The sequence below is a fragment of the Eucyclogobius newberryi genome, unplaced genomic scaffold (assembly GCF_026437365.1).
Source record: "Eucyclogobius newberryi isolate DKJ021-1_F unplaced genomic scaffold, fEucNew1.0.hap1 SCAF_20, whole genome shotgun sequence".
NCBI classification, from domain to species: domain Eukaryota; kingdom Metazoa; phylum Chordata; class Actinopteri; order Gobiiformes; family Gobiidae; genus Eucyclogobius; species Eucyclogobius newberryi.
In genome coordinates this window covers 21,237,180-21,251,960 of record NW_027315835.1, presented here as the reverse complement: position 1 = coordinate 21,251,960, position 14,781 = coordinate 21,237,180, and the positions used below count along the sequence as shown (strand labels likewise).

General features: G+C 38.1%; 1 protein-coding gene across 1 annotated transcript in view; it reads left to right on the top strand.

Moving 5' to 3' along the window:
* Positions 1-14,781, top strand: part of snx29 (sorting nexin 29) — a 195,350-nt gene that overhangs the window by 41,973 nt on the left and 138,596 nt on the right. The window contains exon 14 of the mRNA XM_072456919.1: positions 4,323-4,402. Coding sequence (XP_072313020.1) covers positions 4,323-4,402 — 80 coding nt within the window. The remainder of the gene's footprint in view (positions 1-4,322; positions 4,403-14,781) is intronic.

Genomic DNA, 14,781 nt, shown 5'->3' with positions numbered 1-14,781 from the left:
GCCTTTATGGAAGAGTGTCAAGAAGAAAGCCATTGTTGAAAAACAGACATAAGAAGCCCTTGTTTGCGTGCTGTCCGGTGCTCGAGTGGTTGTAGCACGGTGTGCGTGTGCTAGGCTCAGGGTGCGGTCGGACGCAGTGTTGTGTGTTTGAGTCCCAACTTCGACGGTTTGCTGCGTGTCCTCCCTTCTCTCTCATCCCCGTTTCACTCTGTCTAATAAAGCCTACGGGCAAACAAAAGAAGTCCCATTTGAAGTTTGGCAGAAGACAGAGACAGGGGAGGTCTTGGAAGAAAACCTTTTGGTGTCTGCAGAAGACTTGAGCCTGGGCCAGAGGTTCACCTTCAGCAGGACAACAGCCCTCAACATAAAACCAGAGCTGCTATTGAATATATATATGCACATATATTTTTTCTTTGTCTTCTCAAGTGTGTTGATATAGCTCTTTAACTTTGTGGTTGTAACGTGACAAAATGTGGAAAGGTTCAAGGAGTACGAATCATTTTGCAAGTCGCTGCGCCACCAGGCCAAGCTAAAAGGTCAGGTCTGTCAAGAGGCGACACTGTTCACTGTGAGAATGTTTTTTTTTAAGTATTTGTTTGGCAATAAAAACACCTATAACTGAACAAATGCTAGTGATATTAGTTTGATGCCATATGTGTGTACAGTATATATGTCTGTGGAACATACCAGACAAAGCAAAATCAACATCCCCACTCTTACTGAAGATGTGCGTAAATATATAAAAACATAGCCAAGTTACTTACAAAGGAAATTCACTACTTTCCAACAATTACTAACAATTCTTTTGTAACAATTAGTATGTTTTATATTATTATTGCATGTGATAAGTTGGCAAAGCGATACTAATGCTGGTTGACAGTGATGAGTAAGTGAGCCATTTAAAAGGTCAGCTCCCTCACATTCTGGCACTTTTGTAACCTTCCTAATTCTCATTTATATTCCATTTATCAGGATATCTGCAACCGCACTGTCACACTGCTATTGGTTGTGGCAGTAAGATAGCGCTGCAATGTCTGGATCGTCACATAGAGTCAGCGAGATTTGTGAGCTTGAATCGTTGGGTTAGACAGTGAAAAAGGCAGATAAGCAGGCCGCTGAATAATCACTGTTTCAAACCGAGAGCGGGGCCATGTTCGAGGGAGACAATGGGACTGAAATGTAAATGACAACAGCATAACTCTAGATTAGGGTCATGGATGCAATCACAGCTTAAAAGTTTACAGAAGAATGACTTAAAATTCCTTGAAACTTAAGTTACAAATCCATTCCAACCAAATAAATAGAGTTGGCGATATTGACAAAAAATATATTCAATATCGAGCAAGAGAGAGCAAACTAAAACCACCAAAGTCTTCTTTCATGTGTCTTGCGCTTCCTTCTCGAGGACCCCACGAGTCCGTTAATCTATAAATTATCTGCACGGTTGTACAGGCCGCACTGTTCAAATCATGTGAAAAAGTAGTGGCTTATAGTTGGAAATTTACGGCAGCTTGTTTGCATAAGTTGGAGATTTAGGACACTTCAACTGGCACATATAATGCTAAATTAACTTTTTTGAGCTTTTAACCATGTTCTAACATTGTTTCCTCAGGCTAGGCAAATAATATGTCTGTTTGCTGTAACCCGACCGACCCGCTATGAAACTAGCCGACTGAAAAAAAAATATCAGCATTTTGCTGAAAAAACGTTAAAATCTTTTATTTTTCAATTATTTCGCCGACTCACCGACCGGTCTTTCCCGAAATGCTGCGTCGAATGTTTTTATCACGCTGTTAAGCCTGTCTTTCATCGCAAATAACTGATAACGCACTGCGCAGCGCATGCGCGTCTTCATTTTCAGTGCTCCACATGCATCTATAACAAAACAGAATGCACGTAGGAGTCGTCATATTGCTTTTCGCTAGTTGGTTTGCCCTTGTCGGCACCACTGACATGTCCATAGTATTGCCACCCTCTTGTCAGGGTGTGACATTTGACTTACGCAAATGCATTCTGGGATTGAAACATGCCCAGCAGCGTCATCACAACAAACATCTCACGAAAGATTGTTTCTCTCATTGGGTTTCTCTGTATAAATGCATGATAAATATATAAATAATCATGATCAGTACAATTGTGTGGCTACCTAGCATCTCTCAGAAAACTTTCCAGTTGTGCGTTATTAACTTGTGTAATTCCCTCTGCAACCAGTAGATGGCGCCAAAACACATGATATGCCAAACTAAAGCTACTCATATCAAGAGCATGTTTAACGGCTGATAACACAAAAATAATACAAATAATGCATCATATTTGTCCTTTAAGGAGGGAAAGGTAATGAGTTCAACTTATGTATGATTGCAAAGTCTTTACCAGTGATAAATGTGAGCGTGCAATGTTCTTGGTTTGTATCTGCTTTTCTACAACTGTTTGATTTTCTTCTATTAGTCAGGTACAAAGTAAATATTTCGCAGACTTGGAGATGTTTACATTTATTGTTAGATTTTCCTAGGTTTTTCACATTTTATTTGTGTTTTGAGCTCTTACAGGAGAAAATGTTATTTCTCACTATTGATTCTCATGCGTTTTTGTCTCACTGCTAAAATTCAGAATTCTATGATGTCATCTGCAATGACCTCTATTTTTTAACAATGGCATTGACAATATTGAGATGATATTAGCCTTGTCCCCATGGGTTCGCTATGGAGCAGATATTTTTACACCAAATACTTACTCTTTCTTATGATGGAATGTTGTATTTCCAGTGATTACTACTTAATGAACCAACATGCTCAGCAAAACAAAGCTAGACCGGTACCTATGTTTCACAGTCGGGGAACTACGCTAATACTAGCATAGTCTACTGGTTCAGGTTGCCCATTCCCAATAATTGTGCATAAATATATGCTTTTACAGCATAAACTATAGAATTATATAACCTTAACCCAAACCCTAACCCCAAATATGTGCAATTGCTGTTGGAATTCATGTGCAATTCATGCGCAATTACTGTGAAATTCATGTGCAATCTATGTGCTGTTGTGACACATATTCATGTGCAATTACAGTCGTGATCACATGCAATGGTATTTATTTATTTATTTGTCTATGGGAGTTTTTATTTTTTATTTATTTATAGGAGATCTTCTACTGAAAGTGTTTTTCAGACTTCCTATAAGTGATCTGTTCTTCTGTATCTACCTCTGTATCTACCTGCGTTGCACCAATGAAATTTCCCCATGTGGGACAATAAAGGAATATCTTATCTTATCTTATCTTATCTAAACCTAACCCAGGTCTCGGGAACATGGGTACCGGGGAACATAGGGCTGACCCCTTCCTGTTTACCCTGCACAGAACCTGTGTCAAATATTATATTTCCAGTGCATAATGTAATTTAACATTATCCAAACCCTATGCATTACATAAAGATAAGTTAAAAGGTGGTGTGGAGGCGCAGATAAGTGAAATAAATGCAGAAAAAGCTGACAACAAACCGGAAGTAGTGTCCCTCTTTCTCTAGCTGTAGCCATGTTTCACAGTGCCACAACCGTGGAGCTTGTGTCACTGAACATGGAGACACCATCATTAAAAATAACCACTTAATAATATGAATAATTCATTAATAATAAATAAAAAGCCCCAAAGTCAGTGAAAGAGTGCTTTTTAAACAAAATCCATTAGAAATATTCCAAATATTCCACAAATTGCTGTTTATATTATATTAGTGAATTGGCTCTTATTGCTGTGTTATTGAATAGACTTAGTTTGTTGTCGTGGGTTCAAACCTCACAGACCCAAAGTGGTGGTCTTCTTGTCATTGGGCTGGACACTGTATGAATGTGGTGTTCAAGTGACATATATCCTTTCATTTGAAAAAATCATATCTTTCCATCAATTTAATAAAAGGATAATACTGTGCAGCCGGATGTGTATTTAGTTACATCTCTTTTTAGCAGGGTTAATTTGGTTAGGAATTTTAAATGCACAAATAATTGTAAGTATATGATCAACATGTGATAATAATCCGCAGCTCACTGTCATTTAAGTGAATGTATTGTACGACTATTGTTTTCTTTGCAGTCTTTCGCTACGTTGTCAGATCACTCATGGATGAACTCTTCCAATTTGCTTCTTCTAACATTTAACAAGCATACACTCGGACTACAATATTTCCCACACTGTCTCCAAACAAAACTCACTTATCGTTTTCAGTCAGGGCGACCCAGTAAACATATCCTGCTCCACAAATCTGATTCTAATAATGCCAGAAAATGTCACGGGTGTCTTAGCTCTCGTTGTTTAAGTGTTTGTGTTTGCAGAGAAAATGAGGTACTCAAAGTCCAGCTGAAGAAGTATGTGGGAGCTGTGCAGATGCTGAAGCGAGAAGCGAGTAATGACGGTAAGTGGATTCTAGAACCACGTTTAAACCAAAGAGTACGCTACAGGTTGTGCTGCTCATGAGTGTGGTGTCAGCCAACAAAGCAGAGCGCCAGAGGAAGACGCAATGACTGACGCACAGGATACAAACATGGCAAATGGAAAAAAAAATCATAATTACTTTAGTACCGCCTCTCGTTAAGATATAAAGTTAGTTGTTATTCCCCAAATTCAAGATAACCAGGACACAAAACATTGCTATTAGTCCAGGTTGAAACATTCTTTAAAAAATTGTTAGAAAAAGGGTGAAAGTAGTTCCTCACGTGTCCAGTGTGTACACGCTGCGTGGAACAGAGAAGCTGCTGAAATAAGATACTGTACAGAGAGAGCTACTGCGTCATCTATCGTCAGCAAACATTTTTTCTGATCCACATTTTATGAAATAATTATAGTTCAGCTTTTATGCGCTGATCGTTTTCAACACTTGCTTTTCTCCAGATGGAAACATCTGATGCTAGGTGTGCTAGCTTTATTAGCTCACAATTTTTGTCTCTGTAGTGTTTGCGCTTGGAGGATCATTTAGATCTCATACGAGTCTTTAGTATGCACTTTTTGTCCCACGTTTAAGAATAGTTTAAGAATCTAAAATCCTGCAAAATGTGCTGGCCTTTAGTGTCAATAACCAGGTTATCTGTTTGTGTTTGTGTGCCTAAATGTGTTTGATTAAATGTTTTTAAGAGGCTTTTCTAAGGAAAGAGAAGAATGACTGTTGGTCCTTTTTCGAATGGTGCATATGAGTGACTAGCCCCCCCGCCACTGCTGCATAACAAGTAACGCTCCTTACGCTGGAAAATGTGCATGTTTACAACCTGCTGCTGCTACCACATCCTTCTACCTCAAAGCATAATCATATGGGCGTAATTAAGAAACGCCCATATGAAAAAACTCACTCACCTAAGCTTTCAAATGATCAATAAAATGTATAGTCTGCTTTTAGACCCCTTGTCTGCGTCTACGCACGCCATAGCTGGAAGGAATCTCAGAGAATCCCTTTAGTTTGGATTTGCTCCTTTTTTAAGCTAAGAACGTTGTGTTTGATTGACGAGCCAATGGCCAATAGGTGACAAGGTAGCCTCGTTTTCTATTGGTGAAAGTTTTACTGGCCCCACCAAGTCAACACTTTGTATTTTTCTGCATTTTGTTTACCGTAAGTACAAATCTGTTGCACATCTTTTAGGCTTTTTATTTTGAGCAGATAAACACAACGAATGAAAATCCTCCACACAAACCTTTACCTGCTTCTTTTTTGTTATTCCTTACATTGATCAATCACAGTTTTCATTTTTCAATTTTCAATTTTACTTTTTCTTTTAATTTTAATTTCCTGTGCATAAACAAAACAGACTTTTATTTTCAGTGAGAAGAGACAAGACAATTATTTTTTGCTGCCAGTTTTGTTATCTGAAATACAGTATTGTCTTTTATTACCCTTCAGAAATTTAGATTCTTGATTTTAATGAAGCAATACCTTTTTGCTTTGGCTTTCCCGGGTGGAACATGAGACACAAGGGAAATCTGGCTGATCTGGTGACAATGTTTTTTGTTTCTTATGGTTTTAAGATCTTATTGCTAGTTTCTCATTCTGTGAAAATAAAGAGTTACTTTGATCTCAGTGTTTTGCAGAGAACACTTTGATTTTGTGCAAAGTACTACAAAGGTAAAAATGATTAAGTCATGTTGTTTCTGAAAATGCTTATTTTTACGGGGATCATTTTGGTTCAAAGACAATTTGGTTTAAAAGTAAACTATTACACCACTCACGCTTAGTGAGTGGTGTAATAGTTTAGTAGTGGGAATATCAACTTTACAGTTAGAAATGACTGAATTTCAATATTTAAAAAAACAAAAACCCTACTTGATATTGTATATTGTCATTTACTAGAGGGTAAGTAAGTAGACTTTATTTGTATAGTGAAGGGCAAACTCCTATCCCACTGAAATTGGAGCTCTATTTATTTAAATGACTGCCTGTAATTCTAATTTACGTCTAATTAGGGATGCATACCTAAACCCACGTTCAGGTTCAAGTCCGGATTCGAATCCAGAGGTTTAGGTTCAGGTCTGGACCTAATGAGTCCGGCTGAACTCATGCCATTTTTGCATAATGTATAATAATAACAACAGCATAACACAAGCTACTTGGCTCAATTAAGTTGAAGACACATGAACAAGGACGACTATCAAACACAAGGCTTAACTGCAGAGTGAAATAAACTCAATTTATCTGGTTTATAAACTGTTTATTAACAGAAGTTACAACTTACAAATCACAAGCTGCTAGCTAACACACATTCATGTGTTTTACTAGAGGAACAACTTCTGAACAAGAGCATGTTGAGTATTGTTATTGGGGCAGCTGTTTCAGCTGATACTATGTTTGTAAGTGTATTACTGGTTTGACTGGGCTGTTCCCCACACTTGAAGTTTAATGCCTTTAGATACATTTCCACTCTTTAATTTTGCAGATCCATTGGCATCAAAGTCAGGTAAAAACCTTCAAAAACTAGCATAACAGTCAACTAGAACCACTATAAATCAATCAACTTAGCAGTATAAAAAATAGAATATGAAAATATTTTACACTACACACAATACATCATATTAACAGCATTAAACACAAGACCATATTTAACAACTGTAGAATACAAATACTATTACAAAATATAAGCTCCAATTAATTAATCCAGCAATTAAACAATATTACTTTGACTTATTATTTACTTAGATGTATAAATATGTATATTGCACATTAACCCACCTAAATAAATGCTACATCACATCACAACATAACAGTTATTTTACTCATATTGTAGCGACCCTAGTCTCTAGTGCGCGTGCGTGTGGTCTCTGGGGCGGAGCTAAGAGCGGGCTCAGGAGACCAGGTGGTTCTTGATGTTCCTGTTCAATCACCATGGTTACGGCCAACATTAACCAACTCTGTTCAAGAAATAAAGTGACAACTTGTGAGCACTAAACCAGCATTACTGACCTGAGCGAGAAGTTACAATATTTACACCCAAACCAAAGCACAACCCGCTCCTTTAACGTCTTAAACTAACTCACGGAGCGGCACAAGCGGCGACGCACGCGGCGGCTTAAAACGCTTCAATTAAAGTCAGTGATCTTACAGCTGCCTCAGTGTTTGGTCTCGCGTCTTTAAACTCATTGCGCCGGCTTCAACTTCTGCCGCGCAGAAGACACGTGCGTCGCTGATGGCTCCGGGTGCGCCATTGACAGCGATGTCAGTGTTTACGTCTTTTCTAGCGCAAATTTCGCGCTAGAAAAGATGGTTTAGATTCTAGAACGTAAAGGATATAGAATGTGAGTGGTAGATTTTGAATGAGTCCAGAATCGAATCACCGGGATTTCGTTTTTTTTTAACCTGAACCGAAACGTTTTTACAAGTCCAGATCCGGTCCTGCGGAGCGGTATGCATCCCTACGTCTAATCATTATTAACGTGAACAGAGCCTAAGTTGCAAACAAAATCCTGTCTCTAAAAGATAGTATTTATGTCTGTTTGTTTAAAGTTTGCGCTGCTGTTGCTTCGCTTCTCCTCGCACATGCTCAGTTAGGGTAAAACATCCAAGATTCTTACACAGGTTTATTCAGTGTAGTTTGATCATAGATCCATGGGGTTATGGTCCTCAGAGTGCATGTGCAGACTTCTGAAAGAAGCTGCTGTCTGCTCTGATTCTAAAAGCTCATGTTAGAGAGCGGAGCATGAACGGGCCTCTGAACACGACCACAGACTGAGCCGCTGTGGTAAAAGCAGAATCATGCTTCCCGCGCAGTAACGCCCAGCGGCCTGTAGCGGCCACTAAAAGACACTGTGAGTTCAGCCAAGCTTCAGCAGCAGAAGAGTGGGGAAAACGGCTTATTTGGATATATTTTTGAACAATTTAGATATAGTTGTGACACACAGATTTTAGATTTTGTTGGTCAATCTCTGCTTGCCTTGATTGCCCTGACCGCACACCACTGATATTGACACAATTCAAGTTATGAAATTCCGGTGCATCAGACTTTCTATATTTGTCTCGGTTAATCTCGATTCATCCAACGCTAACGGTGCTAATGCTATTGCTAATGCCCAGAGCAGTTGAAACATGGACTGAAACGCTCACAGAGGAGGCTCTGTGCAGCTAAAAACATTATTATTGACGGACAGATTGTATTAGTTTTGCCTCTTTGTTGTGTTCAACGAGCCTTGAAAGTGAAATCCAAACTTTGGCCAAATCGGCAGTGGAGCCGGGCTGATGCTTTTGTTTACAGGCATATTAAGGCTTCTTGCCTTTTTACAGGCCTAAAACATTGCCTTTTATAAACAGACGGCTAAAACATCAATGTCTGTTACTGAGATATGCCCTGTACTGTGAAGGAGAAATATTGTTCAAACATTATCACACATATTAGGTCTATTTTATACAGGCAATCATTTATTCCAAATGGAGCTAAATTCAGCATTGCCCAGCTATGTTTATAAATGCACAGCACCAGACTAAACTGTTAATGTGTGTCTGATTGGTATTGGAGATAACAAACAATAAAGAAATTGGATCTGGAGCCAAAAACTGATGTTGTGTGACCCGGGATACATCATGTGGTTGGTTCAAATGGAACCGCATTGTTGGCTGTAAGAAATGCATCGTAAAAGAATCGCATCATGTGTATAGAGGTGCATATTCTCATTACAACTGTGCACCCTTCACCTACACCTGTTTAACACTCCGTACATGGCCCCTTCTCATCTCCTCTCCCACATGAAGTTTCCCCCCACGCTTCGCAAAAACCTATATGTACCACCAAGAAATCGCCACACCTCTCCGTTCCATGCAATTAAAGCCCCTCAGTCTTATCATCTCCCATCGCTGTTGACATTTCTACTCTTCATCAGTTATACCCTTCCAAGCTTTTCCTCTCATCCTTTTTGTCTCTAGTGCTTCCCCGTATCGTGACAGGCGTAGTAATTCCTATCCACGGCTTGCGTCTAAATGATTTCATCCTAGTTTTTTTGTTTTTTTTGCTCCGCTCTTCTGCTGTTAATGATGTGCGTGGAGCCTTTGTAAAGACAATTTTCAAATATCAACCAGGAGAAATTGTGTTGTACCCCATTGTGCAAATAATTCCACTGTTGGGCATGTATTATGGAAAATTGCCTTTTTTTTTTGCAATTTTAACCGTTGTATTTATTCTAATTCATGTTTGTTTCATTAATCCTGTTTGGAATCGTCTCTGCTCTTTCTCTGAGCCTCACAAAACACTGACATTTCCCAGTTTTGTGATATCATAGGTAGAGCTTCAGAGATCTGTCCATGAATAATCTCTAGACTCATTCTGATCATTTCTCCATCAAATCATGTTCATTACAGCTACATGCTTACATTAGCATGTCGGTGGCAAGCAAGCTTTTGTTTATTGCCCCTAAAACATGAGATGCCAAAGGAAAGGTACTTATAAGGTCAAAACTACAAAATAATACATAACGTTCATGTAGAATATGCTTTGTAATTTTGATCGGTTACTAATTTGATAGCTATAAGGAACATGGCTTCTTGCTATATAATACCCAATATTCAAATATGACTTTTGCAGCAGACTACACTGTGACAATCTGCTCCCAACAAATGTATAGACTTCTGATATAATCCACATAGAACTAACTAGAAAACCTGTTTAGTGCACTCCAACGACATCTTGATAGACAATAGAAATGATAGAAGGAAACTATGTCACAAAGTTTTTGAATTGTGTTGACTAAAGAAAGCCTTGTTTGACTAACGAACAAGTATCAATTAGCTGACTAAAATGGGGCATGGCGTAGAGCTGGCAAAAAATCTTTAAAGTATTACGTATCTCTATGATCTGACCCGATTACTTAATATACTTAAATTCTAAAAGATTGGATTTTTATTGTCCACCAACCACATTTTCTTCCATTCATTTCATTCATTCCATTTTCCATTAAATTTGACCTGTCCATGATGGGACATGCAATTTTATGTCCGATCACTATACGTTCTTACAATCTCTCTCTTGCCACCAAGCCTTTTTTCTTATACTCCTCTTGCTCTGTCAACTCCTCTGACACAGACATTGTGTTTCTCTTCCAGGAGCAACGGCAATTACTGTCCAACCTGTGTTCCCATATATCTGTTTTTATTCCACTTCTCCCTGTAATTACTGGCCCTAAACCTTTGATTAATGTGCTTCCATTTTGTGCGAATCCATTTTGTACACTCCCAACAGTCAATAATACACCTTAAATATTGTATTACTTGATGTTGCCATATTTTTGTCTTGTTTTTTGTTTGCATGTATCTAGGCGGCAAATGACATTTCTCTCTCACGCACAAATAAATCCACTTTTGTTTGTCTTCCCCTGGGCTCGACAAAATCCTTCAAACTCTCAACATTGTATGCCATATTTTTTTATTATTACACGCTGCCTGCGTAAAGTATAAAATTGGAAATAAGTCAAGTATGTTTTCTTATTCGTGTACAGACTTCAATATATAGGCAAGAAGAATAGTCTCTGGTGTGAAGCCCAATGTTAACGCTGCGAATCGTTCATATAAATGGAACATATTATGCTTAGAATAATGCCAATACTTATAGGGGATTTTCCACACACGAGTCATCACTAAGTACGCATAACATGCTGTGCTTCGTGTAATCCTTTCCATTGTTTTGTTATGTCAGGGTTCAGCCTGATTCATTCATTTGTCACCATCAATCTGTTTATTTTACTTTTACTATACTTTTTGAGAAATAAATGCAGGAATTATGTTAATTGTGCTTTGTGGACATTGATTGAAATATTCAGATTTTGAACCATGAAGCTAGGGTGGAAAATTGTTTGATCTAGTGTCGACTCTTAGTATGGTATTTTGTATTATCGCTGTAGTTCTATCGAAATTGGAATCACGCTTTTTCCTTTGTATTAAAAACTTGCTTCTCACTCAAATGTTGAACTAAAACAGATAATGACCCAACGGGATTGTCACATGTTGTTTCTTTCATATGGTTCTCATCCAATAGTTTTATTGTTATTGTTGTTTATTATTTTATGCACACAATGGTTAACTATAGGCCCTCAGCATAGGTAATCTTAAGAAAGCATGTTTTGCAAATGAGATGCCCCTACAGCAGTCCTAAGCATTAATCAATAGCTAATTGTTTTTTATTGTTTTTTAATTTGACTTTTCCTAGGTTTAGACACACACTTGTCAATTGATAGTTCTTAAAAACCCTCCTACTCCTAAGCTCCCTAGAAGCCTTCAGAAGGTCAAGGAGATAATATGGATGAACGGTAGAGCTTCTTTTCTGGTTGTATTTTCCTATGAGCAAAAAACACACTAAAATGTCTACTGTCTACAACACAATTTGGATGGTTAACTGCCTAAATATATGCTTGCTGTATGTAGCTAAATAGATGCTAAACCAAAAGGAGCTTATTTGTGATATTTAAGTAATTCCCCAAGGATCAGTTTATGGCCCACTGACTTTTGAAAGAAGGCTTCCCCCACAGGAACATCTCTACTACTATTCTTTTTACGTTGGATAGCTTTGCACAGGGGGTTGAAATTGCTGTGCTGCTGTGTTTATATGGAAGATTGCTCTGCCAGTGGTGATATAGAGATCAGCTGTTATTAACCTCTTTAAGTGCTTTCTACGTGTGCTAACGACACTCGAGATCGATGATCGGGGCAAAGGTCAGCTGGGGTGACTCTTTTCCTGCCATTGACATGCTATTTCTATTTTTTCACCTTTCTGTATGTGCTTGGTGTTATCTTTGTGGAAAGGTATTGAATTTAACTATGTAAGAAATCATAACCATAGATTTTCTCTTGACCTTATGACCTGGAATTCAGCAACAAATACATTTCAATTATTGATGTGATTGTGTGCTTGTATTTATTCTTTGTTTCACCAGATTTCAAATCTCAGTGGGACTCCCAAGAGGTGATCCTAGTGTACATTCTAAATTAGTTGTAGGGAAAACTGGAGCACCTGACTAAAAGAGAACAAGCAAAATCCTTTAATAAGATGTAAGTTATTCAAATATGTATTATAGATAACAACATTTGATAACTAGCAGCTCTATTGCTTGCATACAAAATATTATTTAGCAGTTACCTCAGAATTAAATCGTCAATGTGAAAACTGCTGGTACTTTCTATGCACCTGGTGTATTACACATTGTGTTATGTGGGGACGTTGGCATGGATCTATTTAAAAGAAACATAAAATAAACAGTTTTTGTCCTGTTACTGTGTTTGCTAATTAAACCATTCACTTTTAGAATTGAATTCAGCCTAACCATGCATCTCATAGACCTTGGGTTGGAACGTCCAAAAACAACAGGAAATCTGCCTTTTTGTAAAACGTCCATAGAGCTACATTGTACCAGTAAATAAGTAAAGAAAAGAGGATAACTGAAACTTCTCTGATGTGTGACGACGATCCGGAGCTCTAGATATTGCTTTATATTCTTACTTCATCACTTGTAAAATGTGCTAATACTCAATTTTACTTTGAAAATTTGCCTTTGAGTTTGCCTTCATAATTGATAATAGTGTTAATAGGTATTACATTTATAATGGGCAATACAGAGAGAAGTGTTGGACAATAATCTGTGAAAACCACTCGACTGGACAAATGCTCTCTTTGACTGATCTATGTTAATTTCTCTTCATGGCAGACGACGTTGCCCGAGTTTGTTTGTCTCACACCTTTTCGTGTGAACACCTGCACTTGATTAATTGTCCTTTTTGTCCCATCACCGTGTCCGTGTTTAATCCCCCCGTAAATACATTTGCCGTGAACAGCAGCTTATTCATCTCCAATATACGCAAACGGATTACACGGCCGTTTAGGAGCCAATAAGCGGTGCTAGCTCAACACTTGCTTTGCCACCGGCCTAATGAGTGAATGAGAACGTTTGTCACTGCCGCCCAGTCTAATAGGTGTGCAGAGCGCGTTCATTGCACTCCGATGAGAGCTTATTGGCCCGTGCATGCTCAGCTCAGGCCACATCCAGCCTCAGGGAGCCCACATGTCCTCTTGTCACACATCCTACTGCTGAATTGCCGTTGTCGAAAGAGCAGATGTGCGCACCGCAACAGACTGGACTTTGATTACTTGTGAAGTGATGTGTGGGCAATTTGGGAGGTAAAGCAAAAGCAGGTCATCCAAGTAATTATTAAAGGAAGATGGTTTGAGCTGTTGAACAATGTTTTTGTGTAGTTTTATATTTCAAACGGTTTTATTGTGTGAGTTATTGTTATAACATTTATTACATCAGAGACATAGCAGTTACAGCTTTCCCCTCTGTAGCACGTGCACACACAAAAAACGAGTAAGATACTTAACTTAACATTACATAAATAATAACAGGAAAAAACCCCAGATGTGAATAATACTGATTTAGAGGGACTCCGGACGATTACAATTAATCATCCAACCACTTTCATAGCAAAAGCAAATTAAATTCTGTCAACTGAACTGAAAGTTTTAAGAGTGAATGAGACAGTTTCTCTGACTTAACTGCTCTGGCAGTGCCTTATATCTGATTGAAGGAGCTAACTACACTGAAACTAGCACTGTCTGAAGGGAGGAGCTTTAGTTAGTTAGTTTTAGCTACTTGGACGAGTGACGAAATGTCTTCACTCTTAAAACTTTTGTCCACTTTAAGAATACAAGTTTCTTCCCCTTTTTCCCCTATGTGGTTGATTGATAAAAACATCACATGATTATTATTATTTTGTTGTCATGAATATACATGTTAATGATTCTCATTTTTACTTTTTTAAAACACTTTTTTACCTTGATTAAAAACAAAACATTACAGTGTTATATTATATCTTCATACAGTTAGTCTACAACAGCAAATTATTTGATAGTAATTTGAAAATGTCTCTTCATGATGTTAATACACTCAATAACATCCAAGCACCTTTACCCAAACATAGATTATGTTGTGCACTGTAACCCCTGACCCTGGCTGCCTCCATTAACCTCTACTAAAGATGCTAGCAATGCTATCCCTGTATTTAGCACAAAGATACAAAAAAATTATTGTAAACTAAAGTAAGCGACTGAATTTAGGGCTTTAACATGAGGTGTGGTATGTCCATGTGGGCGGAGCTAAAACTGACTGCATGTGGCTCCTTTTTGCTTTCACAAACTCGTGATTTATATCAAATAACTTGGCAAAGCTGAACTGGGTAAAAATGTGTTTGTGGCTGAATGGGGCAAGTTGTGTTTAATGGTAATTATTAAATGTGTGTTTTGTTTATGGAGACTTCCTCACAATACTATTTTGTTCTTCCCTCATTGT